The following is a 24735-nucleotide window of genomic DNA, read 5'->3' as shown; positions in this document are numbered from 1 at the left end:
TTAACCTTCTTATTAATATTTCTGACTTGAGTGAGAAACAGCAACAGAATCACTGTTGCCCCTCAAGAAAAACCAGCAGGTTTAAAAAATCTGTAACATGCAAAACGCAGATCTAAAAAACCTTTTAAACACACAGGTTTAAAAAAGAAAACAAAACCAGCTACTGTACCTTTCCAACTTATCCACTGCATTTACGTTTGCTTTTTTCTTTATTAAAAATTCCACCATTTGCTGCTTTTTTCCATTTACTGCAAGTAGAAGTGGTGTGAGGTCATCCTGTGAGACAGCAAAAACAATTTAAAATGCATAAAATGACTATTTCTTGGCTGAACTGAAAACCCTATGTCAGATCCTATGAATTGAAACATATAAAACAGAAAACAAATAAAAAACACTTGCTTCCCTTGAAACACCCCTCCTCTGCCTCACCACATGAACTCCAGTCATCTCCAAAACTCACTTCAAATGTTTACCGGTTCTAAGAATATTTGCTTCTATCACACCATTTGGCATGGCATGTTGTATTTATTGTATTGTTTCCCATCAAAACCAAGAGCTTCTAGGCTGGGCACAGTGCCTCACGCCTGTAATACCAGCAGTTTGGGAGGTCGAGGTGGGCGGATCACCTGAGGTCAGGAGTTTGAGACCAGCCTGGCCAACATGGCAAAACCCCATCTCTACTAAAAATACAAAAATTAGCCAGGCATGGTGGTGGGTGCCTGTAATCCCAGCTACTCAGGGAGGCTGAGGCAGGAGAATTGCTTGAACCCAGGAGGCCGAGGCAGAGGTTGTAATGAGCCGAGATCGTGCCTCTGCACTTCAGCCTGGGATACAGAGCAAGACTCTGTCTCAAAAAAAAAGAAACAACAACAAAAAAAGATTTGCCTGTAACAAATTGTGTTTTCACAAGTATTTACAATAAATGCATAAAAAAGGTGCACTGCCTAATAAGTATAAACATTTAAAGTAAAATCTTAGACAAGTTATTTTAAAATACTTTCATTCAGGGAATGCTTGCACTTCCAAATATGGAAAACTAAGCCTTACATATGTCGCTGTTGAAACAAATGCATTTCAAATACTGTAAAAATAAAGTTGGTTGATCTATACCTTGTTTTTTGCTTCAATATTTGCATCATACAAAAGCAGCTTTGTTGCTAATGGTATGTCCTCATTATAGACAGCATAGTGGAGAGCAGTGTTGCCATGGACATCGGCAAGATTTGGATCAGCACCATGCTCTAGTAGAATACTTGCACATTCCTCTTCCTGGCATTGTACAGCCTGCCAGTATTAGACCAAGAAACAGATCATAAATTCTAGGAATGCAAAATAAACACACCACAGGTTTCACCAATTAGTTATATTTTAATGAGATAAATTCATTTTCATTCTATGTATTTAAGTCAAATCCATCTCATGCTGAAAGAGCTGGCTACTATATACCTTCATCAGAGCTGTCCTGTTTTCGTTGTCACAGACATTGAGCTGGCATTTTCTGTCCACCAGGAGAGTTACTACTTCTGGATGACCACTGGCACAGGCCAAATGTAGAGCTGTCCTATGAGAGTAACAGGACTTTTTATAAACTGTAGTGCACTGTCTCAAAACATACAATGATTCATAAAACTATAAACATTAAATAGCATGTTGATACGGTTTGGCTGTGTCCCCAACCAAATCCTAAATTGCAGTTCCCATGATCCCTATGTGTGGTGAGGGGGACTCAGTGGGAGGTAACTGAATCATGGGGGGGTGGTTCCCCCATGCTGCTGCTCTTGTGATGGTGAGGTCTCACAATATCTGATGGTTTCATAAGAGGCTTTTCCCCTTTTTGCTTGGCACTTCTCCTTGCTGACACCATGTTAAGGACATGTTTGCTTCTCCTTCCACCATGATTGTAAGTTTCCTGAGGCCTCCCCAACCAGGCTGAACTGTGAGTTAATTAAACCTCTTTCCTTCATAAATTACCCATATAATAAAGGGTATGGCTTTATTAGCAGCATGAGAACAGACTAATACACATGTTAATCCTCCACCTTCAAAACAAGTATTTAATTTTTTCTGAAAAAAGTACAATATTGATTAGCTCTTACTACTCACCACATTAATGAAAGAGCAACCTATTTGAATAGAAAAGGCTTAACCTTTGGATTCAGTTCAACTTGGGGTTGAATCCTACTTTAAGCTCTGTCATTTACTCATTACGGCTTAGTAAGTGCCTCAGTTTCCTCATCAATAAAATGCGGATCAAAATAGTAGCTATCTCATAGGACACCACTGGGAAGCTTAAATGAGAATCTATGCAAAATGTTTAGAACAGTTCCTAGCACAAATAAGAGCTCAATAATTCTTAGATATAATTACCATTACTACTGTTTAACAAAAATGTTTAATTAAATGAAATGACACAATTATACCTAGTTGACAGTATGTTTTAAAGACCAGAGATAAGGCCAGGCATGGTGGCTCATGCCTGAATCCCAGAACTTTGGGAGGCTAAGGTAGGATGACTGCTTGAGTCCAAGAGTTTGGGCAGCCTGGGCAACACAGCGAGACCCCATCTCTACAAAAAATTTTAAAAAGTAGCCAGGCATGATGGTCCACACTTGTGGTCCCAGCTACTCAGGAGGCTAAGGCCAAAGAATCACTTAAGCCCAGGAGGTTGAGGATGCAGTGAGCTGTGATCATGCCACTATACTCTAGCCCGGGCAACAGAGAGAGACCCTGTCTACAAAAAAAAAATAAATAAAATTAAAGATAACACTGTATTTCAGTGATTCTAAGATGCTCATTTTCTCACATTTCAACATCTCTGACATTGGAATGCCACTTGTAATTCATGATTTATTACAACTCTAATTGGAAGCATTTTCAAAATTGAAAAACAAACTTTTAAAACAAAGTAATTCTTACTGTGTTTTCAGGAAACTTCAACACAAAGGAAACTCAGGATTCAAATGAATAGGTTGGCTCATTTTATTCAATATTTAGATTTATAGAATATATGCAGGTATTTCCAATGACTAATATTAGTGTTTAAGACATAAATTTTCAAAAGGACAGTTAAAGGTTATCTCTTATAATTTTCTACCTTCAGAAACACTTTTGTTTAAAAAGAGGGGCTGGGCGCAGTGGCTCACACCTGTAATCCCAACACTTTGGGAGGCCGAGGCAGGCAGATCACTTGAGGTCAGGAGTTAAAGATCAGCCTGACAAACATGGTAAAACCCCATCTCTGCTAAAAATACAAAAATTAGCCGGACATGGTGGCACATGCCTGTAATCCCAGCTATTCAGGGGGCTGAGGCAGAAGAATCACTTGAACCCCGGTGGTGAAGTTGCAGTGAGCCAAGATCACACCACTTTATTCCAGCCTGGGTGTCAAGCATGATTTCTTCTCAAAAAAATAAATAAGAGGAGGGAGGAAAAGCTTCAACTGAGATTACCCTAATAGTCTAATTTTAAATCTCTCAACTTGCTCAGGCTGGGCAGGTATGTAAACATAAAGGTTTTAAGTATGGAAAGGTCCTGAGAGATAGTAGACTATGTTGCTGGGTGCGGTGGCTCATGCCTGTAATCCCAACACTGGGAGGCCAAGGCAGGCAGATCACTTGAGGTCAGGAGTTCAAGACCAGCCTGGCCAACATGGCAGAACCCCATCTCTACTAAAAATATAAAAATTAGCCAGGCATGGTGGCATGTGCCTGTAATCCCAGCTACTGGGGAGGCTGAGGTAGGAGAACTGCTTGAAATCCAGGAGGTGGAGGTTCCACTGAGCCGAGATCACACCATTGCACTCCAGCCTGGGCAAAGAAGCGAGACTCCATCTCAACAACAACAACAACAAAAAATAGGCCAGGTGCGGTGGCCCACACCTGTAATCTCAGCACTTTGGGAGGCCAAGGCGGGCAGATCACGAGGTCAGGAGATCGAGACCATCCTGGGTAACACGGTGAAACTCTGTCTCTACTAAAAATACAAAAATTACAAAAAAGAAAAAAAAAAAAAAATTTAGCCATCCCAGCTACTCGGGAGACTGAGGCAGGAGAATTGCTTGAACCCGGGAAGCAGAGGTTGCAGTGAGCTGAGATCTGACCATTGCACTCCAGCCTCGGCAACAGAGGGAGACTCTGTCTCAAAAAAAAAAAAAAAGAGAGATAGTAGACTATGTCTGCTACATAACAGATATTCAGGTTATGTTTGATGAATAAATGGATTGAAAGAATGGAAAAATTGTTAGGGAGTTCAATATTTTTAAATAAAATTCTTATTTTTTTTTTTTTTTTTTTTTTTTTTTTTTTTTTTTTTTTTTTTTTTTGTTTTTTTTTATTATACTTTAAGTTCTAGGGTACATGTGCATAACGTGCAGGTTTGTTACATATGTATACTTATGCCATGTTGGTGTGCTGCACCCATCAACTCGTCAGCACCCATCAATTCATCATTTATATCATGTATAACTCCCCAATGCAATCCCTCCCTCCTCCCCCCTCCCCCCTCCCCATGATAGACCCCAGTGTGTGATGTTCCCCTTCCCGAGTCCAAGTGATCTCATTGTTCAGTTCCCACCTATGAGTGAGAACATGCGGTGTTTGGTTTTCTCTTCTTGTGATAGTTTGCTAAGAATGATGGTTTCCAGCTGCATCCATGTCCCTACAAAGGACGCAAACTCATCCTTTTTTATGGCTGCATAGTATTCCATGGTGTATATGTGCCACATTTTCTTAATCCAGTCTGTCACAGATGGACATTTGGGTTGATTCCAAGTCTTTGCTATTGTGAATAGTGCCGCAATAAACATACGTGTACATGTGTCTTTGTAGTAGACTAATTTATAATCCTTTGGGTATATACCCAGTAGTGGGATGGCTGGGTCATATGGTACATCTAGTTCTAGATCCTTGAGGAATTGCCATACTCTTTTCCATAATGGTTGAACTAGTTTACAATCCCACCAACAGTGTAAAAGTGTTCCTATTTCTCCACATCCTCTCCAACACCTGTTGTTTCCTGACTTCTTAATGATTGCCATTCTAACTGGTGTGAGATGGTATCTCATTGTGGTTTTGATTTGCATTTCTCTGATGGCCAGTGATGATGAGCATTTTTTCATGTGTCTGTTGGCTGTATGAATATCTTCTTTTGAGAAATGTCTGTTCATATCCTTTCCCCACTTTTTGATGGGGTTGTTTGCTTTTTTCTCGTATATTTGTTTGAGTTCTTTGTAGATTCTGGATATTAGCCCTTTGTCAGATGAGTAGGTTGCAAAAATTTTCTCCCATTCTGTAGGTTGCCTGTTCACTCTGACGGTAGTTTCTTTTGCTGTGCAAAAGCTCTTTAGTTTAATTAGATCCCATTTGTCAATTATGGCTTTTGCTGCCGTTGCTTTTGGTGTTTTAGACATGAAGTCCTTGCCCATGCCTATGTCCTGAATGGTACTACCTAGATTTTCTTCTAGGGTTTTTATGGTATTAGGTCTAACATTTAAGTCTCTAATCCATCTTGAATTAATCTTCGTATAAGGGGTAAGGAAAGGATCCAGTTTCAGCTTTCTACTTATGGCTAGCCAATTTTCCCAGCACCATTTATTAAATAGGGAATCCTTTCCCCATTTCTTGTTTCTCTCAGGTTTGTCAAAGATCAGATGGCTGTAGATGTGCGGTATTATTTCTGAGGATTCTGTTCTGTTCCATTGGTCTATATCTCTGTTTTGGTACCAGTACCATGCTGTTTTGGTTACTGTAGCCTTGTAGTATAGTTTGAAGTCAGGTAGCGTGACGCCTCCAGCTTTGTCCTTTTGACTTAGGATTGTCTTGGCAATGCGGGCTCTTTTTTGGTTCCATATGAACTTTAAAGCAGTTTTTTCCAATTCTGTGAAGAAAGTCATTGGTAGCTTGATGGGGATGGCATTGAATCTATAAATAACCTTGGGGAGTATGGCCATTTTCACGATATTGATTCTTCCTATCCATGAGCATGGTATGTTCTTCCATTTGTTTGTGTCCTCTTTGATTTCACTGAGCAGTGGTTTGTAGTTCTCCTTGAAGAGGTCCTTTACATCCCTTGTAAGCTGGATTCCTAGGTATTTTATTCTCTTTGAAGCAATTGTGAATGAAAGTTCATTCCTGATTTGGCTCTCTGCTTGTCTGTTGCTGGTGTATAAGAATGCTTGTGATTTTTGCACATTAATTTTGTATCCTGAGACTTTGCTGAAGTTGCTTATCAGCTTAAGGAGATTTTGGGCTGAGACGATGGGGTTTTCTAAATATACAATCATGTCATCTGCAAACAGGGACAATTTGACTTCTTCTTTTCCTAACTGGATACCCTTGATTTCTTTCTCTTGCCTGATTGCCCTAGCCAGAACTTCCAACACTATGTTGAATAGGAGTGGTGAGAGAGGGCATCCCTGTCTTGTGCCAGTTTTCAAAGGGAATTTTTCCAGTTTTTGCCCATTCAGTATGATATTAGCTGTGGGTTTGTCATAAATAGCTCTTATTATTTTGAGGTATGTTCCATCAATACCGAATTTATTGAGCGTTTTTAGCATGAAGGGCTGTTGAATTTTGTCAAAAGCCTTTTCTGCATCTATTGAGACAATCATGTGGTTCTTGTCTTTGGTTCTGTTTATATGCTGGATTACGTTTATTGATTTGCGAATGTTGAACCAGCCTTGCATCCCAGGGATGAAGCCCACTTGATCATGGTGGATAAGCTTTTTGATGTGCTGCTGAATCCGGTTTGCCAGTATTTTATTGAGGATTTTTGCATCAATGTTCATCAGGGATATTGGTCTAAAATTCTCTTTTTTTGTTGTGTCTCTGCCAGGCTTTGGTATCAGGATGATGTTGGCCTCATAAAATGAGTTAGGGAGGATTCCCTCTTTTTCTATTGATTGGAATAGTTTCAGAAGGAATGGTACCAGCTCCTCCTTGTACCTCTGGTAGAATTCAGCTGTGAATCCATCTGGTCCTGGACTTTTTTTGGTGGGTAGGCTATTAATTGTTGCCTCAATTTCAGAGCCTGCTATTGGTCTATTCAGGGATTCAACTTCTTCCTGGTTTAGCCTTGGGAGAGTGTAAGTGTCCAGGAAATTATCCATTTCTTCTAGATTTTCTAGTTGATTTGCGTAGAGGCGTTTATAGTATTCTCTGATGGTAGTTTGTATTTCTGTGGGGTCAGTGGTGATATCCCCTTTATCATTTTTTATTGCATCTATTTGATTCCTCTCTCTTTTTTTCTTTATTAGCCTTGCTAGCGGTCTGTCAATTTTGTTGATCTTTTCAAAAAACCAACTCCTGGATTCATTGATTTTTTGGAGGGTTTTTTGTGTCTCTATCTCCTTCAGTTCTGCTCTGATCTTAGTTATTTCTTGCCTTCTGCTAGCTTTTGAATGTGATTGCTCTTGCCTCTCTAGTTCTTTTAATTGTGATGTTAGAGTGTCAATTTTAGATCTTTCCTGCTTTCTCTTGTGGGCATTTAGTGCTATAAATTTCCCTCTACACACTGCTTTAAATGTGTCCCAGAGATTCTGGTATGTTGTATCTTTGTTCTCATTGGTTTCAAAGAACATCTTTATTTCCGCTTTCATTTCGTTATGTACCCAGTAGTCATTCAGGAGCAGGTTGTTCAGTTTCCATGTAGTTGAGCGGTTTTGATTGAGTTTCTTAGTCCTGAGTTCTAGTTTGATTGCACTGTGGTCTGAGAGACAGTTTGTTATAATTTCTGTTCTTTTACATTTGCTGAGGAGTGCTTTACTTCCAATTATGTGGTCAATTTTGGAATAAGTGCGATGTGGTGCTGAGAAGAATGTATATTCTGTTGATTTGGGGTGGAGAGTTCTATAGATGTCTATTAGGTCCGCTTGGTGCAGAGATGAGTTCAATTCCTGGATATCCTTGTTAACTTTCTGTCTCGTTGATCTGTCTAATGTTGACAGCGGAGTGTTGAAGTCCCCCATTATTATTGTATGTGAGTCTAAGTCTCTTTGTAAGTCTCTAAGGACTTGCTTTATGAATCTGGGTGCTCCTGTATTGGGTGCATATATATTTAGGAGAGTTAGCTCTTCCTGTTGAATTGATCCCTTTACCATTATGTAATGGCCTTCTTTGTCTCTTTTGATCTTTGATGGTTTAAAGTCTGTTTTATCAGAGACTAGGATTGCAACCCCTGCTTTTTTTTGTTCTCCATTTGCTTGGTAGATCTTCCTCCATCCCTTTATTTTGAGCCTATGTATGTCTCTGCATGTGAGATGGGTCTCCTGAATACAGCAGACTGATGGGTCTTGACTCTTTATCCAGTTTGCCAGTCTGTGTCTTTTAATTGGAGCATTTAGTCCATTAACATTTAAGGTTAATATTGTTATGTGTGAACTTGATCCTGCCATTATGATATTAACTGGTTATTTTGCTCGTTAGTTGATGCAGTTTCTTCCTAGCCTCGATGGTCTTTACATTTTGCCAAGTTTTTGCGATGGCTGGTACCGGTTGTTCCTTTCCATGTTTAGGGCTTCCTTCAGGGTCTCTTGTAAGGCAGGCCTGGTGGTGACAAAATCTCTAAGCATTTGCTTATCTGTAAAGGATTTTATTTCTCCTTCACTTATGAAACTTAGTTTGGCTGGATATGAAATTCTGGGTTGAAAATTCTTTTCTTTAAGAACGTTGAATATTGGCCCCCACTCTCTTCTGGCTTGTAGAGTTTCTGCCGAGAGATCTGCTGTTAGTCTGATGGGCTTCCCTTTGTGGGTGACCCGACCTTTCTCTCTGGCTGCCCTTAAGATTTTTTCCTTCATTTCAACTTTGGTGAATCTGGCAATTATGTGTCTTGGAGTTGCTCTTCTGGAGGAGTATCTTTGTGGCGTTCTCTGTATTTCCTGAATTTGAATGTTGGCCTGCCCTACTAGGTTGGGGAAGTTCTCCTGGATGATATCCTGAAGAGTGTTTTCCAACTTGGTTCCATTTTCCCCGTCACTTTCAGGCACCCCAATCAGACGTAGATTTGGTCTTTTTACGTAATCCCATACTTCTTGCAGGCTTTGCTCATTTCTTTTTCTTCTTTTTTCTTTTGGTTTCTCTTCTCGCTTCATTTCATTCATTTGATCTTCAATCGCTGATACTCTTTCTTCCAGTTGATCGAGTCGGTTACTGAAGCTTGTGCATTTGTCACGTATTTCTCGTGTCATGGTTTTCATCTCTGTCATTTCGTTTATGATCTTCTCTGCATTAATGAGTCTAGCTGTCAATTCTTCCACTCTTTTTTCAAGATTTTTAGTTTCTTTGCGCTGGGTACGTAATTCCTCCTTTAGCTCTGATAAGTTTGATGGACTGAAGCCTTCTTCTCTCCTCTCGTCCAAGTCATTCTCTGACCAGCTTTGATCCGTTGCTGGTGATGGGCTGCGCTCCTTTGCAGGGGGAGATGCGCTCTTATTTTTTGAATTTCCAGCTTTTCTGCCCTGCTTCTTCCCCATCTTTGTGGTTTTATCTGTCTCTGGTCTTTGATGGTGGTGACGAACTGATGGGGTTTTGGTATAGGTGTCCTTCCTGTTTGATAGTTTTCCTTCTGACAGTCAGAAGGACTCTCTGTTGGTCTGTTGGAGATTGCTTGAGGTCCACTCCAGACCCTGTTTGCCTGGGTATCAGCAGCAGAGGTTGCCGAAGATAGAATATTGCTGAACAGCGAGTGTACCTGTCTGATTCTTCCTTTGGAAGTGTCCTCTCAGGGGTGTACTCCACCCTGTGAGGTGTGGGGTGTCAGACTGCCCCTAGTGGGGGATTTCTCCCAGCTAGGCTACTCAGGGGTCAGGGACACACCTGAGCAGGCAGTCTGTCCGTTCTCAGATCTCAACCTCCGCGTTGGGAGATCCGCGGCTCTCCCCAAAGCTGTCAGACAGAGTCGTTCGCGTCTGCACCGGCTCCCGCTACTTCCCCTGTTGGTCTTCAGCTGTGCGCTGTCCCCAGAGGTGGAGACTACAGAGACAGGCAGGCTTCCTTGAGCTGCTGTGAGCTCCACCCAGTTCGAGCTTCCCAGCGGCTTTGTTTACCTACTTAAGCCTCAGCAATGGCGGGCGCCCCTCCCCCAGCCTCGCTGCTGCCTTGCGGATAGATCGCGGCAGACTGCTGTGTTAGCAGTGAGGGAGGCTTCGTGGGCGTGGGACCCTCCCGGCCAGGTGTGGGATATATTCTCCTGGAATGCCTGTATGCTTACAGCGCAGTATTGGGGTGGGAGTTACCCGATTTTCCAGGTGTTGTGTGTCTCAGTTCCCCTGGCTAGGAAAACGGATCCCCTTCCCCCTTGCGCTTCCAGGTGAGGCGATGCCTCGCCCTGCTTCAGCTCTCGCTGGTCAGGCTGCAGCAGCTGACCAGCACCGATTGTCCGGCACTCCCTAGTGAGATGACCCCAGTACCTCAGTTGAAAATGCAGAAATCACCGGTCTTCTGTGTCGCTCGCGCTGGGAGTTGGAGACTGGAGTTGTTCCTCAAAATTCTTATAAAGTAGAGCAATTCTTTTATTCTTTTGTAATAATATTTATTTATTTATTTATTTATTTTTTGAGATGGAGTCTCGCTCTGTCGCCTAGGGTGGATTGCAGAGTGCAATCTCGGCTCACTGTACCCTCCGCCTCCCAGGTTCACGCTATTCTACTGCCTGCCTCAGTCTCTCAAGTAGCTGAGACTACAGGTGTGTACCACCGCACCTGGCTAATATTTGTACTTTTAGTACAGAAGGGTTTCACCATGTTGGTCTTGAACTCCTGGACTCAAGAGATCCGCCCTCCTCAGCCTCCCAAAGTGCTGGGATTACAGGCGTAAGCCATTGAATCCAGCCTAATTATCATTTATATTTGGTATTTTTATTGTCGTGAGGACACAACTAAAATAAAATGATTGTACCTGTTTGCATGTATAATAAATCTATAATAAAAACACATATATGGTAAAATGTATACATAAAATCTATAAATACAGATAGAAAGATACCCTTTTTTTAATTTTTACTTTTTATCTTCTTACTTTTTGGTGGCGAGAAAAAAGATCAGATTTACCTTACTTTTTTTTTTTTTTTTTTTTGAGACGGAGTCTCGCTGTGTCGCCCAGGCTGGAGTGCAGTGGCGCGATCTCGGCTCACTGCAAGCTCCGCCTCCCGGGTTCCCGCCATTCTCCCGCCTCAGCCTCCGAGTAGCTGGGACTACAGGCGCCCGCCACCTCGCCCGGCTAGTTTTTTGTATTTTTAGTAGAGACGGGGTTTCACCGTGTTAGCCAGGAGGGTCTTGATCTCCTGACCTCGTGATCCACCCGCCTCGGCCTCTCAAAGTGCTGGGATTACAGGCTTGAGCCACCGCGCCCGGCCTACCTTACATTTTTAATAGAGACAGGGTCTTGCTATGTTGCCCAGGCTAGTTTCGAACTCCTGGGTCAAGCAATCTTCCTGCCTGGGCCTCCCAAAGTGCTGGGATTACAGTCATGAGCCACTACGCCCAGCCAAGATCCCCCTTACTTCTGAAAAGGATAAAAGTTGTCAGACAACAGCAATCCACTTAAAAAAAAAAAAAGAGGGGGAAATTATTTTTATGTGTGCAAGATTCATCTTCCTGCTCTTTTCCCAAGGATTACTTCATCAACAATAAATTCTCAGTAGAACTTTTATACATACTCATTGCAGAAATCATAAAGAAAAAGTTTGACTTATTATACAAATGCCCAGAAATAACAAATTTTGCCACGTTTTGTACATATTTTCAGCTAACACAAGACCACAGTCTTTATATACATATCAAACTGATGATATACAATCAAACTGATTTTTTTTCTCACTTGAGATACCAAAAGTGTATCCTCACATGCCAATACACTTCTGTATCTATTGCCACTTTCATTTTTTTTTTTTTTTTTGAGACGGAGTTTTGCTCTTGTTGCCCAGGCTGGAGTGCAGTGGCATGATCCTGGCTCACTGCAACCTCTGCCTCCCAGGTTCAGCGATTCTCCTGCCTCAGTCTTCTGAGTAGCTGGGATTATAGGCTCCCGCCACCACGCCTGGCTAATTTTTGGATTTTTAGCAGAAATGGGGTTTCGCCATGTTGGCCAAGCTGGTCTCGAACTTCTGATCTCAGGATATCCGCCTGCCTTGGTCTCCCAAAGCGCTGGGTTTACAGGCGTGAGCCACCACGCCTGGCCTCTACTGCCACTTTCAATGGCCACATATTATCATGCACTGACATTTATTCATAAAATCCATTCTATGTATTGCTTAAGCAATGCCAAGAAAAACAAATTACATGTATATCTATTTCCTAAAGGCATTTTATTTTTCTTTTTGAAAGATAGCGTCTTGCTCTGTTGTCACTGACATACCTCACTGCAGCCTAGAAATCCTGGGCTCAAGTGATGCCCCTGCCTCAGCCTTCCAAGTAACTGAGACTATTAGAGATGGGAGGGGGGTAAGGGAGGGCCTCGCTATAATGCCCAGGCTGGCCTTGAACTCCTGGCCTCGAGCAATCCTCCCGCCTCAGCCTCCCAAAGTGCTGTGATCACAGGCGCGAGTCACCGCGCCTGACGAGAAGATTTTATAGAAATAATTTTTAACCCAAAAGTTGCTATATTATGGAAACTGCTTATCTCATTATGCACCTTTCCATAAAGTATATGACATTATGTCTTAAATGTGTACATTAAAAATAAAACGCTGTACGTGCTTTTGTTCGTTAACTCACTTTAAAATTGTCACTTAAGTTCTAAGGGGATTTCGGGGGGATTGGAAACCAGCTAGAGTTCTGTTTTTTTTTTTTTTTTTTCCTGCTCAGAAAGGCGGCCTGGGAGCTGGAGCCCCACAAGGTGGTCACCGTCCCAGGGGCTGCGGAGCCCGTGGGAGGCTGATCCAGGCCCAAGGTGGCTCCCACAAACGAGGCCCCTCTTCCTGCCCGCCTACCCCCGTGGCATTCAGTCCGGGCTTGCGACTCCTATTACCTGTTCATCTTGTCTCTATCGTTCAAGCCATTCTTCCTGAGCAAAAGGATCTGCTGCACTTTCGCCACATTACCCGCGCTGGCAGCTTTGTGAATCTTGCCGAGATCTCGGTCTCGGACGTGGTAGCCGGGCTGCGAGTAGGCGCCCTCCCCGGGCTCGCCCCCGCCGCCCGCGCTGCTCCTCCGCCGCCGCGCGAAGGAGCCCAAGGGCGATTCGCCCTTCTTACTAAAAATCTTCTTCATGGCCCAGGCGGCCGGGCTTCAGAGACACCTCATGTCTCTCCCGGCTCTTAACGGCCCCCGGAGCCCAACATAGCAAGTCAGCCCCGGCTGGCCGCGGCCTCCCAGAGGAAACCCCGCGGTTTCCAATCTCTCCCTCCGGGTTACCAAGAAAGCGACGCCGCTAGACACAAGTGCGCATGCGCGCCTCTGACTGCGCGGTCCATGCGCGTGCGCAAGAATGCCCAGTGGGCCAGGGTGCTCCGTGCGCATGTGCAAGCCCCAGGCCTCGCAAATCTCGGCGGCTGTTTGGGAGGAGCCTTGCGTTGCTGTCAATTCAAACATTGTTCCATTCAAACAAATGTCAGTGGGAGTTTGGCTGAATGTTCAGGAGGTTTGCGAAAAGAAGCCTCGCGCCTATGGGGAAGCAGCCTTTACGCATGACTGGGACTGGAGTAGCGTGGAGTTTTAAGATGCTGAAGGCCTCTTTTCCGAGAAAACTCCCCTAAGAAACTCTCTCAATCTCCGTATCTGTTTATTCCCCTTCCACGTCCCTTTGGGTTCCAGCTGGTCTCCATGAGAACTTAACAGATGCAACAACAGAGGGCACAGATTTCGGAGATCGTGGCAATATGTGTCAAGTGCAAACTTACGAGGAGAAACCAATGCACATTCTCCAGAAGAAATGAAAACGCATTTCTGCATATCTTCTTCCCCCACCCCTCTGCCTTTGGCCCCGTCTTACGTTCTATTTTTTTGCTTTTAATTTTCCAAGGTTACATCTCTCCTTTTTTTTTTTTTCCAACGGAATCTCGCTCTGTCGCCCAGACTGTAGTGCAGTGGTGCAATCACAGCTCACTGCAGCCTCCACCTCCTGGGCTCAACGATCCTCCCACCTGTCTCCCGTGTGAGTAGCTGAGACTACAGACACACGCTACCACGCCCGGCTATTTTTGCATTTTTTGTAGAGACAGGGTCTCATCATGTTGCCCAGGCTGGTCTCCGACTCCAGGGCTCAAACGATGCTCCCATCTCAGCCTCCCAAAGTGCTGGGATTACAGGTGTGAGCCACCGCGCCCAGCCTAGATTGAATAATTTGACAACAAATTGGAATTAGCAATGCAGATACCAAGCGTTTGGAGTCTCAGCAGAAATTGCTGCTGGAATGCACCTCCACAGCTCTGGACAGCTATAGGTTTCCTGTGGAGGAGATGGCTGGCCCCAGAACAGGGGTCTTTATTGGCAAGAGAGAAATGAGCAAAAACAAAACAACACTTCTCAGGCCTCTCCAGCTTAGCTAGATCAAATGGTTTTGATGTGGGAGAGTGGTTTCCACTATCATCACCAAGAATTTTCCTCCTACACTAGCCCAGCTAGAATCACCAAGAATTTTCCTCCTACACTAGCCCAGCTAGAAAGTTATGTTGTCTCCTCAACATTCCCCAGGGTGATCTATGAAGCCAGTCAAGTCCCAGCACTTTGGGAGGCCGAGGCAGGTGGATTACCTAAGGTCAGGAGTTTGAGAACAGCCTGGCCAATGTGGTGAAACCCCCTCTGTACTAAAAATACAAAAATTAGCTGGGTGTGGTGGCGCATGTCTGTAGTCCCAGTTACTCGGGAGGCTGAGGCAGGAGAAACGCTTGAACCTGGGAGGCAGAGGTGGCAGTGAGCAGAGATCACACCACTGCACTGTAGCCTGGGTAACAGACCAAGACTCCATCTCAAAAAACAAAAACAAACAAACAAAAAATACTCAAATGTGGAGAAGACTGACTCTGAACAGAAGACTGACGTTTCCTAATGCATCCTGAAATGAGAGCCAAAGACATTACCAGTCCGGATGGATATACGAATCACACACCACCCTCCAGGTAAGTTGTAGAGATTTGGTTGACTATAGTGTTTTTGTATAGACTAGAGATACGCAAGGACTATGTTAGGCCAGCTCTAAGGTGTTGAATTCATCAGCCAAATGCTGGATACCCAAAAAGTCCAGAGTAGCTGGGACTACAGGTGCCCGCCACCACCCCTGGCTAATTTTTGTATTTTGTTTAGTAGAGACGGGGTTTCACCTTGTTAACCAGGATGGTCTCGATCTCCTGACCTTGTGATCCGCCCGCCTTGGCCTCCCAAAATGCTGGGATTACAGGTGTGAGCTACCGTGCCCGGCCAGATAAAGCTCTTCAATTCCAGTTCAAGGCTGTCACACGTTTTCTCCTTTTAAGAGTTACCAAGAAACTCATCAAACCCTTTTCCAAAACTGGTTCATTCTTTGAAATGTGTCTTCCCATGCATTCTGCTGTATCTGTTGAGGAATAATGAAACTATAATTAAACCATGATTAGAACATAAGGGCTCAAGGGTATTGAGGCCCATCTGCCTGTATCTCCTGGAGATCCAAGACCTGGGATGATCACAGTAAGGAGGCCACAACACTAAACAGAAACATGTTCTGGGAACCTTCTTTATTCTAGGTATTGTGAGAGTCAGTGAGGAAACAACAGATGTATCATTCTTCAGTTCAGGGAGGGAGGCAAATTTCATGTTTAGTGCCACATTAAGGGGGAGCACAGAGGGCCTACAGAATCATGTCAAGAGAAGGGTGATAGGTCAGGGAGAGAGGCACATGCAGAAGTGATGTCAAAGCTGAGATTTAGGGTTGGGCATGGTGGTGCAGGCCTGTAATTCCAGCACTTTGAAAGGCTTAGGCTGGCGGATCACTTGAGCTCAAGAGTTCGAGATCAGCCAGGGCAACATAGCAATACCTTGTCTCTAAAATTAAATTAAATTTTAAAAGCCAAAACTTAAAATAAACAGGAGTTTGTCAGAGGGGGGAAGATGGGGGAAAAAAGTACATCCTAGAAAGAGATAATGTGTCAGCCAGGTTTCAATCAGTAGAGAAACCACCTAGTAACCTGAACAAGAAAAATTTAATACAAATTATTATTTACTATAGAAGTTTTGCATGTTAGCTTGTACCTGTAATCCCAATTACTTGGGAGGCTGAGGCATGAAGACTGCTTGAAGCCAGGGGTTTGAGACCAGTGCCAAGACCAGCTCGGTCGGGGAGACCCTAACCCAGCGGCACTAGAGGAATTAAAGACACACACACAGAAATATAAAGGTGTGAAGTGGGAAATCAGGGGTCTCACAGCCTTCAGAGCTGAGAGCCCCGAACAGAGAACAGAGATTTACCCACGTATTTAACAGCCAGCCAGTCATTCGCATTGTTTCTATAGATATTAAATTAACTAAAAGTATCCCTTATGGCAAACAAAGGAATGGGCTAGTTAACTGCAGCAGGAGCATGTCCTTAAGGCACAGATCGTTCATGCTATTGTTTGTGGCTTAAGAATGCCTTTAAGCAGTTTTCCGCCCTGCACGGGCCAGGTATTCCTTGCCCTCATTCGGGTAAACCCACAACCTTCCGGCATTGGCATTATGGCCATCATGAACATGTTACAGTGCTGCAGAGATTTTTTTTATGGCCAGTTTTGGGGTCAGTTTATGGCCAGATTTTGGGGGGCTTGTTCCCAACAATCAACCTAGGCAATATAGCCAGAACACGTCTCCAAAGTTTTTTTAAATTACCCATGGCCAGTACTGGGCGCCGTGTCTCACACCTATTATCCCAGCAGGGATTACATACCTTGGGAGACGGAGGTGGGTGGATCACTTGGAGTCAGAGAGCAGCTTGGCCGACATGTTAAAACCCCATCTCCACTAAAAATACAAAACTTAGCCAGGTGTGGTGGCAGGCACCTATAATCCCAGCTATTCAGGTGGCTGAGGCAGGAGAATCACATGAACCCGGGAGGTGGAGGTTGCAGTGAGCCAAGATTGTGCCATTGCACTCCAGCCTGAGTGACACAGCAAAACTCTGTCTCAAAAAAAATAAAAAATTAAAAATAAAAAATTAAAAAAAAAGCCATGTCCAGACATGGTGGCTCATGCCTGTAATCCCAGCACTTCGGGAGGCTGAGGTGGGCAGATCACTTGAAGTTAGGAGTTCAACAGCAGCCTGGCCAACATGATGAAACCCTGTCTCTACTAAAAATACAAAAAAAGTTAGCCAGGCATGGTGGTGCATGCCTGTAATTCCAGCTACTCAGGAGGCTGAGGTGGGAGGATCATTTGAACCCAGGAGACAGAGGTTGCAGGGAGCTGAGATCGCGCCTCTGCACTCTAGCCTGGGAAAATAGCAAGACTCCATCTCAAAAAAAAATAAAAATAAAAATAAAAATTTAGCCAGGCTCAGTGGCACATACCTGTAGTTCCAGCTTCTTGGGAGGCTAAGGCAGGAGGATCATTTGAGCATAGGAGTTTGAGACCAGCCTGGGGAATATAGCAAGACCCATCTCAGGCTGGGTGCTGTGGCTCACGCCTGTAATCCCAGCACTTTGGGAGGCCGAGGTGGGTGGATCATGAGGTCAGGAGTTCGAGACCAGCCTGGCCAAAACGGTGAAATCCCATCTCTGCTACAGATACAAAAATTAGCTGGGTGTAGTGGTGCGTGCCTATAATCCCAGCTATTTGGGGGGCTGAGGCAGGAGAACTGCTTGAACCAGGGAGTAAGAGGTTGCAGTGAGCCAAGATTGCGCCATTGTACTCCAGCCTGGCGACAGAGTGACTCCATCTAAAACAAACAAACAAACAAACAAAAACCCTTTCCGCAAAAAAGAACTATTAACTGTAACAGTAGTATAAAAGTGAAAAGAGAAATCTAAAGAATCCCTTAGGGTGAGATTATACCCAAAGTATGAACAACTTAAATGGCTCACAAGGCTGGGAATTCAGATGTCCTTGGAGAAGGTATGGTTGCCAAGGCTGGAGCTTGTCCACAGTCATCGAGCAAACATAAAACACCCTTCTGGAGTATCAGGGGCCCAATCTGATAGGTGCATAGATGGTTGTGAGGAGGCAGGAAGCCCACTTCCCCACACAGCAGTACAAGGCTTGCTGGTAGGAAGTTGTTACAAGCCTGCTCACAAAGACCAATGGTGTCCATGTTAAAAGGGTTACTGGCTGGGGCCAGAGCTCAGGGTAGTCAACGAACTGCATGCTCTGGGAAGGCACAGCCTGGAAAGAGCACTCACTACTGGCACTGGTATAGAAGGAACACGAAGACGCAACCCAGCAGCACACCAGAACCTAGGCCAGGGCCACCCCTCGGTCTCTGGGCAAGCAGAAACAACCTGCTGGGATGCAGATGAAATGAGGTGGGTAGTCAGATGCAAGGGAAAGTCAGACATGCAAACAGTCAAACTTCTCTGCCACCTAGAAGGCTGCAATCCCATCTCGTTCACCAATGTTTGAACCCCCCTCCCAAATTAACCCCTTCTTGAGTACTCTCCTTCAGCCCTAAGGTACCCTTTAGACCTCTCTTTCCATCTCTATAATTATTCTCATCTCACAGCTTAGTAATTCTTTATATTAAACTACACTAAATTGCTGTGTGGTTTCTACGCTGTCACTGGACCCAGATTGATACAAAGGCCGTGGAGTTGCACTGTTCGAATCTGTCTTCAGGAGACCCTATTGTGGAGTGCACAGTTGAACTGTAGCCTCCAGCTGGTGCTTTCACCAGGACCTTGCTTCTGTCAGGCTGCTTCCAGCCAATGACTGAGCACAAAGAGGATACAAAGCCAAGCCATTTCTGTCCGGCACAGGACTCCTCTACAGGCTTCTGCTGTAATCCCAGCACTCTGGGAGGCCAAGGGGGGTTGACCACTTGAGGTCAGGAGTTTGAGACCAGCCTGGTCAACATGATGAAACCCCATCTCTACTAAAAATACAAAAAAATTAGCCAGGCATGGTGGTGTGCACCTGTAATCCCTGTTACTTGGGAGGCAGAGGTTGCAGTGAGCTGAGATCGCATCATAGCACTTCAGCCTGGACGAAAGAGTGAGACTCCATCTCAAAACAAAACAAAAACTGCAGAGGGTGGTTCTTATCTGGCTGATACTGTTGTGAGATGATTTTGAGTATTTGATGTGGCCTTTCTTTGAACGCTGACTCTCACAGGGACACTTCTGTTCCCACAGCTGTTTTCACCTGCAATTGCCTTGACCTGAATGAATGCACTCCACTCTGGCCTTTCCTCTTAGCTCCTAAGGAATCCACAGATTCACTTTGGATTACCCTCTTCTAAGGCCTGCTCACACCCTTAACAGGCCTTTTCATATGGGATCCCAAATGGATTCTCCCTCCCACCAACAGCTCTCATACTTGACCAACATCTGTCCTCTGTAAACATTCAAACATTCTTTGCCAAAACAAATGCTAAGAGAGCAGACCAGTCTCAACACAGTAGCCAAGCAGCTCACCAGAATTTCTGTCAGGCTTGATTTCCTGGGGATGAGTTAAATACCTGCTTCCAGGAGATTCACATCAAGCTCTCTGAAGACAGTTTTATATGAGAAATAAGCACCTTTCCATCCTCCCTGACAGCTTTGTAAATTTGTCATAAAATGCATTCTCAAATTCATAGCAGATTAGCTACATTATGTATTACCACGCTAATTCAAGACTGAAATAGTTCAGAACACCACACGGCACTTATATATATGAAGTTCCTGTTGTGAAAGAGGAATAAGTATCATATTCCTGACTAAAACAGGGATTCACCTCTGACAGAAAAGAATTTGCATATAAGTAAAATCCTCACTTCAAAGATATCAACTCTGGCCAGGTGCAGTGGCTCATGCCTGTAATCCCAGCACTTTGGGAGGCTGAGGCAGACAGATCACCTGAGGTCAGGAGTTCGAGACCAACCTGGCAAACATGGTGAAACTCCGTCTCTACTAAAAATACAAAAAAATTGGCCAGGCATGGTGGCGGGTGCCTGGAATCCCAGCTGTTTGGGAGGCTGAGGCATGAGAATTGCTTGAACCTGGGAGAAGGTTACAGTGAGTCGAGATCATGCCAACGCACTCCAGCCTGGGCAACAGAGCGAGACTTCATCTCAAAAAAAAAAAAAAAAATTCAGCTCTGCAAATCTTCAAGTCCAGTACTCTTATGTTTCCAATCCAAAGATCTATATTCTACCACATTTTATTAAAATATTATACACATTAAGAAATATGCTTATAACTAGCTGGCTTGAAACAATGCAGAATTGGCTTTAAAATGAATATGAACAAATACTAGAGAGTATCTAGCAATAAAATATGTATCAGTTACTAAAAGTAATAATGATATAGATAATAAGTGAAATTCTGGCATTCTGATAGTTTTGAGTGAATAGCTATGAAACGTTTAAGTCTTCTTTAGGTTCACTCTTAATAATAAATTGCTTTATCGGGACTGTGGTTACAAAATAAATCACTAAGGAAGAAAAGTTTTCCAGAGAAACTGCCCGAGTATCCTTAGGTATTGGATTTAGCAAAGACTTCATAAACATGTTCAAAAATAAATGGAAATCTGTTTATCATATTAAAGAAAACATACTCAATGAACAAAGAATCTCAATAAAGAGGTACAAAGTTATGAAAGAACCAAATGGAAACCTAGGAGCTGAAAAATTTAACTTACGAAACAAAAAAATCCAAGTAGATTTGAGATGGCAGATGCATCGGTGAGCTTGAAGAAAAATCAACATTACGCAACCTGACAAATGGAGAAAAAGACTGAAAAAAATTAACAGAGCCTGAGACCAGGGTAACAGGAAATGTACCAACAATTGCATAAGGCGAACCACAGAAGAGCAAAGGGCAGAAAAATGTAATGAAGAAATAATGTACAGGCCGGGCGCGGTGGCTCAAGCCTGTAATCCCAGCACTTTGGGAGGCCGAGAGGAGTGGATCACGAGGTCAGGAGATCGAGACCATCCTGGCTAATACAGTGAAACCCCGTCTCTACTAAAAAATACAAAAAACTAGCCGGGCGAGGGGGCGGGCGCCTGTAGTCCCAGCTACTCGGGAGGCTGAGGCAGGAGAATGGTGTAAACCCAGGAGGCGGAGCTTGCAGTGAGCTGAGATCCGGCCACTGCACTCCAGCCTGGGTGACAGAGCGAGACTCCGTCTCAAAAAAAAAAAAAAAGAATGTCCAAAAATCTCTCAAATTTTATAAAAAACATTATATATCCAAGAAGCTAAAACAAACAAACAAAAACCAACAACAACAACAAATCCAAGCAGGATAAACACTATGAGATCCACACCTAAAAACATATTAGTCAAACTGTTTAAAAGACAAGGCCCAGAGAAAAAAGCCCAAAAGCAGTGAGGAAAACAATTACACAAAGGAGACCAACAATAATTAACAGCTGACTTCACACCAAAAGTAATGGAAATCAGGGTGCACTGGGATGACATTAAAAGAGAGTCAAAGAAAAAATTGTCAGGCACAAATTCTATATCCAGCAAACAATCCTTAAAAAAAAAAGAGAATCAAGGCAAGACCCGACATTCCCAGATAAAGATTGAGGACATTAAGATCGTATAAAGCAGTGGTTCCAACCATTATTATTATTATTACTATTATTGGAGACAGTGTCTTGCTCTGTCACCCAGGCTGGAGTATACTGGCATGATCTCAGCTCACTGCAACCTCTGCCTCCCAAGTTCAAGTGATTCTCCTGCCTCAGCTACTCAAATAGCTGGAATTACAGGCATGCACCACCATGCACAACTAATTTTTGTATTTTTGGTAGAGACGGGGTTTCATCATGTTGGCCAGGCTTGTCTCAAACTCCTGGCCTCAAGTGGTCTGCCCACCTCAGCCTCCTAAACTGCTGGGATTACAGGTGAGTCACTGCTCCCAGCCAGTAGTTCCAATTATTTAAAGCAAAAGAAGGTAGAAAAGGAGGAACAGAGGGATCTCTTTAATTATGAGAAAATAAATACCAAAAGACAGGTATAAATTCATATGTATCAATAATATTAAGTATATTATTGGCAGAGATAGTGAAATGGGATAAAAAAGCAAGATCCATCTGATAAAGGACTTGCATTCAGAACATATCTTTTATAACTCGTAAAAACAAGGCAACCCAATTAAAAGAAGGAAGTAAAAGATCTGAATAGACACTTCTCCAAAGAAGATATACAAATGGCCAATAAGCACAGAAGATGCTCAGCATCTTATGTCACTAGAGAAATGATCTAACTTGGATGAGATTAATTTGGATGTGAGTGGTCCACTGGAATGGCCATAAAAATAAAGGCAGACTATAAGCAGTGCAAAAGATGTGGAGAAACTATAACCCTCCTACATTGCTAGTTAGAACATAAAATTACAGTCACTTTGAAAATGATTCTTAAGTTTCTTAAAAAATTAATCCACACACTTGTATGACAATGTTTTTGGGTGATGGAAATATTCTAAAACCTGATTGTGGTGCAGATTACACACACAACATCTTTCAACTGTACATTTACAATGAATTTTATCATATGTAAATTATACCTCAACAAATATGTAAAAAAATTTAAGACAGGTAAGACTTTAACAATATTTTATACGTGTATGTATGTACATACAGAGAGGGAGACAGAACAGGTTTGGGGCAATAAAAAAAGGGCAAAATGAAAACAATTGGTAAATCTGGATGCAGCATACATGAGAGATCCATGTATTATGCTGACAACATTTCTGTCAGTTTGAAATTACATTAAGATTTAAGATCATCAACCAAAAGGTCAAGAATATAATGTAACAAGCTTCCTGAAACAATATCCATCTTTTTTCAATGAAGACCATATGCAGCTTAAGTTATTAGGAAATTGTAGATAATTTTAATAAAGTCATCGTCAAGAATATAATCTGGTTGTAATACCAATACAATGTGCTCTAAAATAATTTTTCTATTGAGTTAAATATTCATCTGTAAATCCTATAACAACATGTTCATATTCACAAAATCTGGATGAAAAGTAAACACGACTTGGCATTTCTGACGCAGGGCACAGGGTAACACAAAGTTTGCTTCGGAAGGGACTGAGATTTGTTTAATTTTGCTTTGGAAACCAAGCATAATTATAGTCAAAATGAGGGACATTATTCAGAATGAGGTTTGTTATGTATTTATTTAACAAAATACTGCTTCTCTGAAGTACATTTCATTAGGGAGAGTGACAGTAATGCTTAAAAAAAGAACATGAAAATGCACACTGCATTTCTAAAAGGTTATAATCATTTATCTATTGATTTATTTTTTGAGAGGGAGTCTCACTCTGTCACCCAGGCTGGAGTGCAGTGGCTCTTGTGATCTTGGCTCACTGCAACCTCCACCTCCCGGGTTCAAGCAATTCTCATGCCTCAGCCTCTCAAGTAGCTGGGATTCCAGGCATGCACCACCACACCTGGCTACTTTTTTAATATTTAAAGTTATTTAAATTTTTTTTTTTTTTTTTTTTTTTTTTGAGACAAGAGTCTTCCTCTGTTGCCCAGGCTGGAGTGCAGTGGCACGATCTCGGCTCACTGCAACCTCCACCTCCCAGGCTCAAGCAATTCTCCTGCCTCAGCCCCCAGAGTAGCCGGGATTATAAGCACCTGCCACCGTGCCCAGCTAATTTTTGCATTTTTTAGTAGAGATGAGGTTTCACCATGTTGGCCAGGCTGGTCTCAAACTCTCGACCTCAGGTGATTTGCCCACCTTGGCCTCCGAAAGTGCTGGGATTACAGGCATGAGCAACCGCGCCCAGCCTTTTTTTTTTGGTATTCTGGTAGAGACAGTGTTTCACCACGTTGGCCAGGCTGGTCTCGAACTCCTGGCCTGAAGTGATTCACCCACCTCAGCCTCCCAAAGTGCTGGGATTACACAGGTGTGAGCCACTGCACCATGCCAAAAGGCTACATGCCCGGCTCTATGTTTCCGAGACTGCTTTTGATCCCAACTTCTCTACATTTAGATTAAAAAACATTTTATTCATGGTCAATCTGGAACATAATTACTGCATCTTAATTAAGTTTCCACTGATGTATATAGAAGGCTAAAGGCACAATTTTTATCACATCTAGTAGAGTAACCAAACATAAAATCATTAGTTACTTTCAACTTAATAACTCATTGACATTCCTCAAACGAGCTGTTTTAAATCCTGATAGTTCTTTATTTTTTCAAAATATATTTGCCATGGGATGCTAATTTGCATTAGGTGTCATAATGAGAATAACCAAAACTGGATAAATGTGACAAATGATTGACAAAGCATTTCACACCCTTCAATTACACCACGTCAAGAATGAGGGGAAAGTGTTGCAAAAGTAGACTACTGCAATGCTACTTATATTCTTGCAATAAAACCAGCAAGCATCCATATCAAGAGAGTTATCATCTCACTTCCAACTTTTTCCCCTCAAGAACAATTTGAATCTCTTTGGCATCCAAAGTCTCATAGGTCAATAAAGCTTCTGCAAGATTCTTATGCTCCTTTGCGTGAGTTTTCAAGATATGTTTTGCTCGTTCATATGAGTCCTAAATAGAAAAGGAGATACGTAAGCAGCAGTAAATGCAGGGATGCAAAAACCAGTCAATGGGAAAAGAAAAACTTTATGTACCCTAAAAAATATGAAATCTGTTTATATTTATAAAATCATGTAAAATCTTGATT

General features: G+C 42.9%; 2 protein-coding genes across 9 annotated transcripts in view; both read right to left on the bottom strand.

Moving 5' to 3' along the window:
• ANKRD26 (ankyrin repeat domain 26) overlaps positions 1–13376 on the bottom strand; it is a 101684-nt gene extending 88308 nt beyond the window's left edge. For 7 of the 8 annotated variants that reach the window (XR_004060008.1, XM_010381434.2, XM_010381433.2 and 4 more), the window contains exons 1-4: positions 12963–13376; positions 1447–1561; positions 1111–1284; positions 170–276 (exon numbers count right to left, since the gene is read on the bottom strand). Coding sequence is in view for 7 of the 8 variants with exons in the window: in XM_010381434.2 (XP_010379736.2) it covers positions 170–276; positions 1111–1284; positions 1447–1561; positions 12963–13204 (638 nt within the window). In the remaining variant the exon portion in view is untranslated. Of the gene's footprint in view, positions 1–169; positions 277–1110; positions 1285–1446; positions 1562–12962 lie in introns of those variants that run through there. The other variant, XM_030940572.1, reaches the window with a different exon arrangement.
• Positions 13377–22894: 9518 nt separating this feature from the next.
• The window catches only part of YME1L1 (YME1 like 1 ATPase), a 46342-nt gene continuing 44501 nt past the window's right edge, over positions 22895–24735 (bottom strand). The window contains exon 19 of the mRNA XM_010381428.2: positions 22895–24599. Within this exon, the coding sequence (XP_010379730.2) occupies positions 24456–24599 (144 nt within the window). The 3' untranslated portion in view covers positions 22895–24455. The remainder of the gene's footprint in view (positions 24600–24735) is intronic.

Source organism: Rhinopithecus roxellana, chromosome 11 (genome assembly GCF_007565055.1).
Source record: "Rhinopithecus roxellana isolate Shanxi Qingling chromosome 11, ASM756505v1, whole genome shotgun sequence".
Taxonomy (NCBI): domain Eukaryota; kingdom Metazoa; phylum Chordata; class Mammalia; order Primates; family Cercopithecidae; genus Rhinopithecus; species Rhinopithecus roxellana.
Note: the sequence above shows the minus strand (reverse complement) of the source record. Positions and strands in the feature narration are given on the sequence as shown.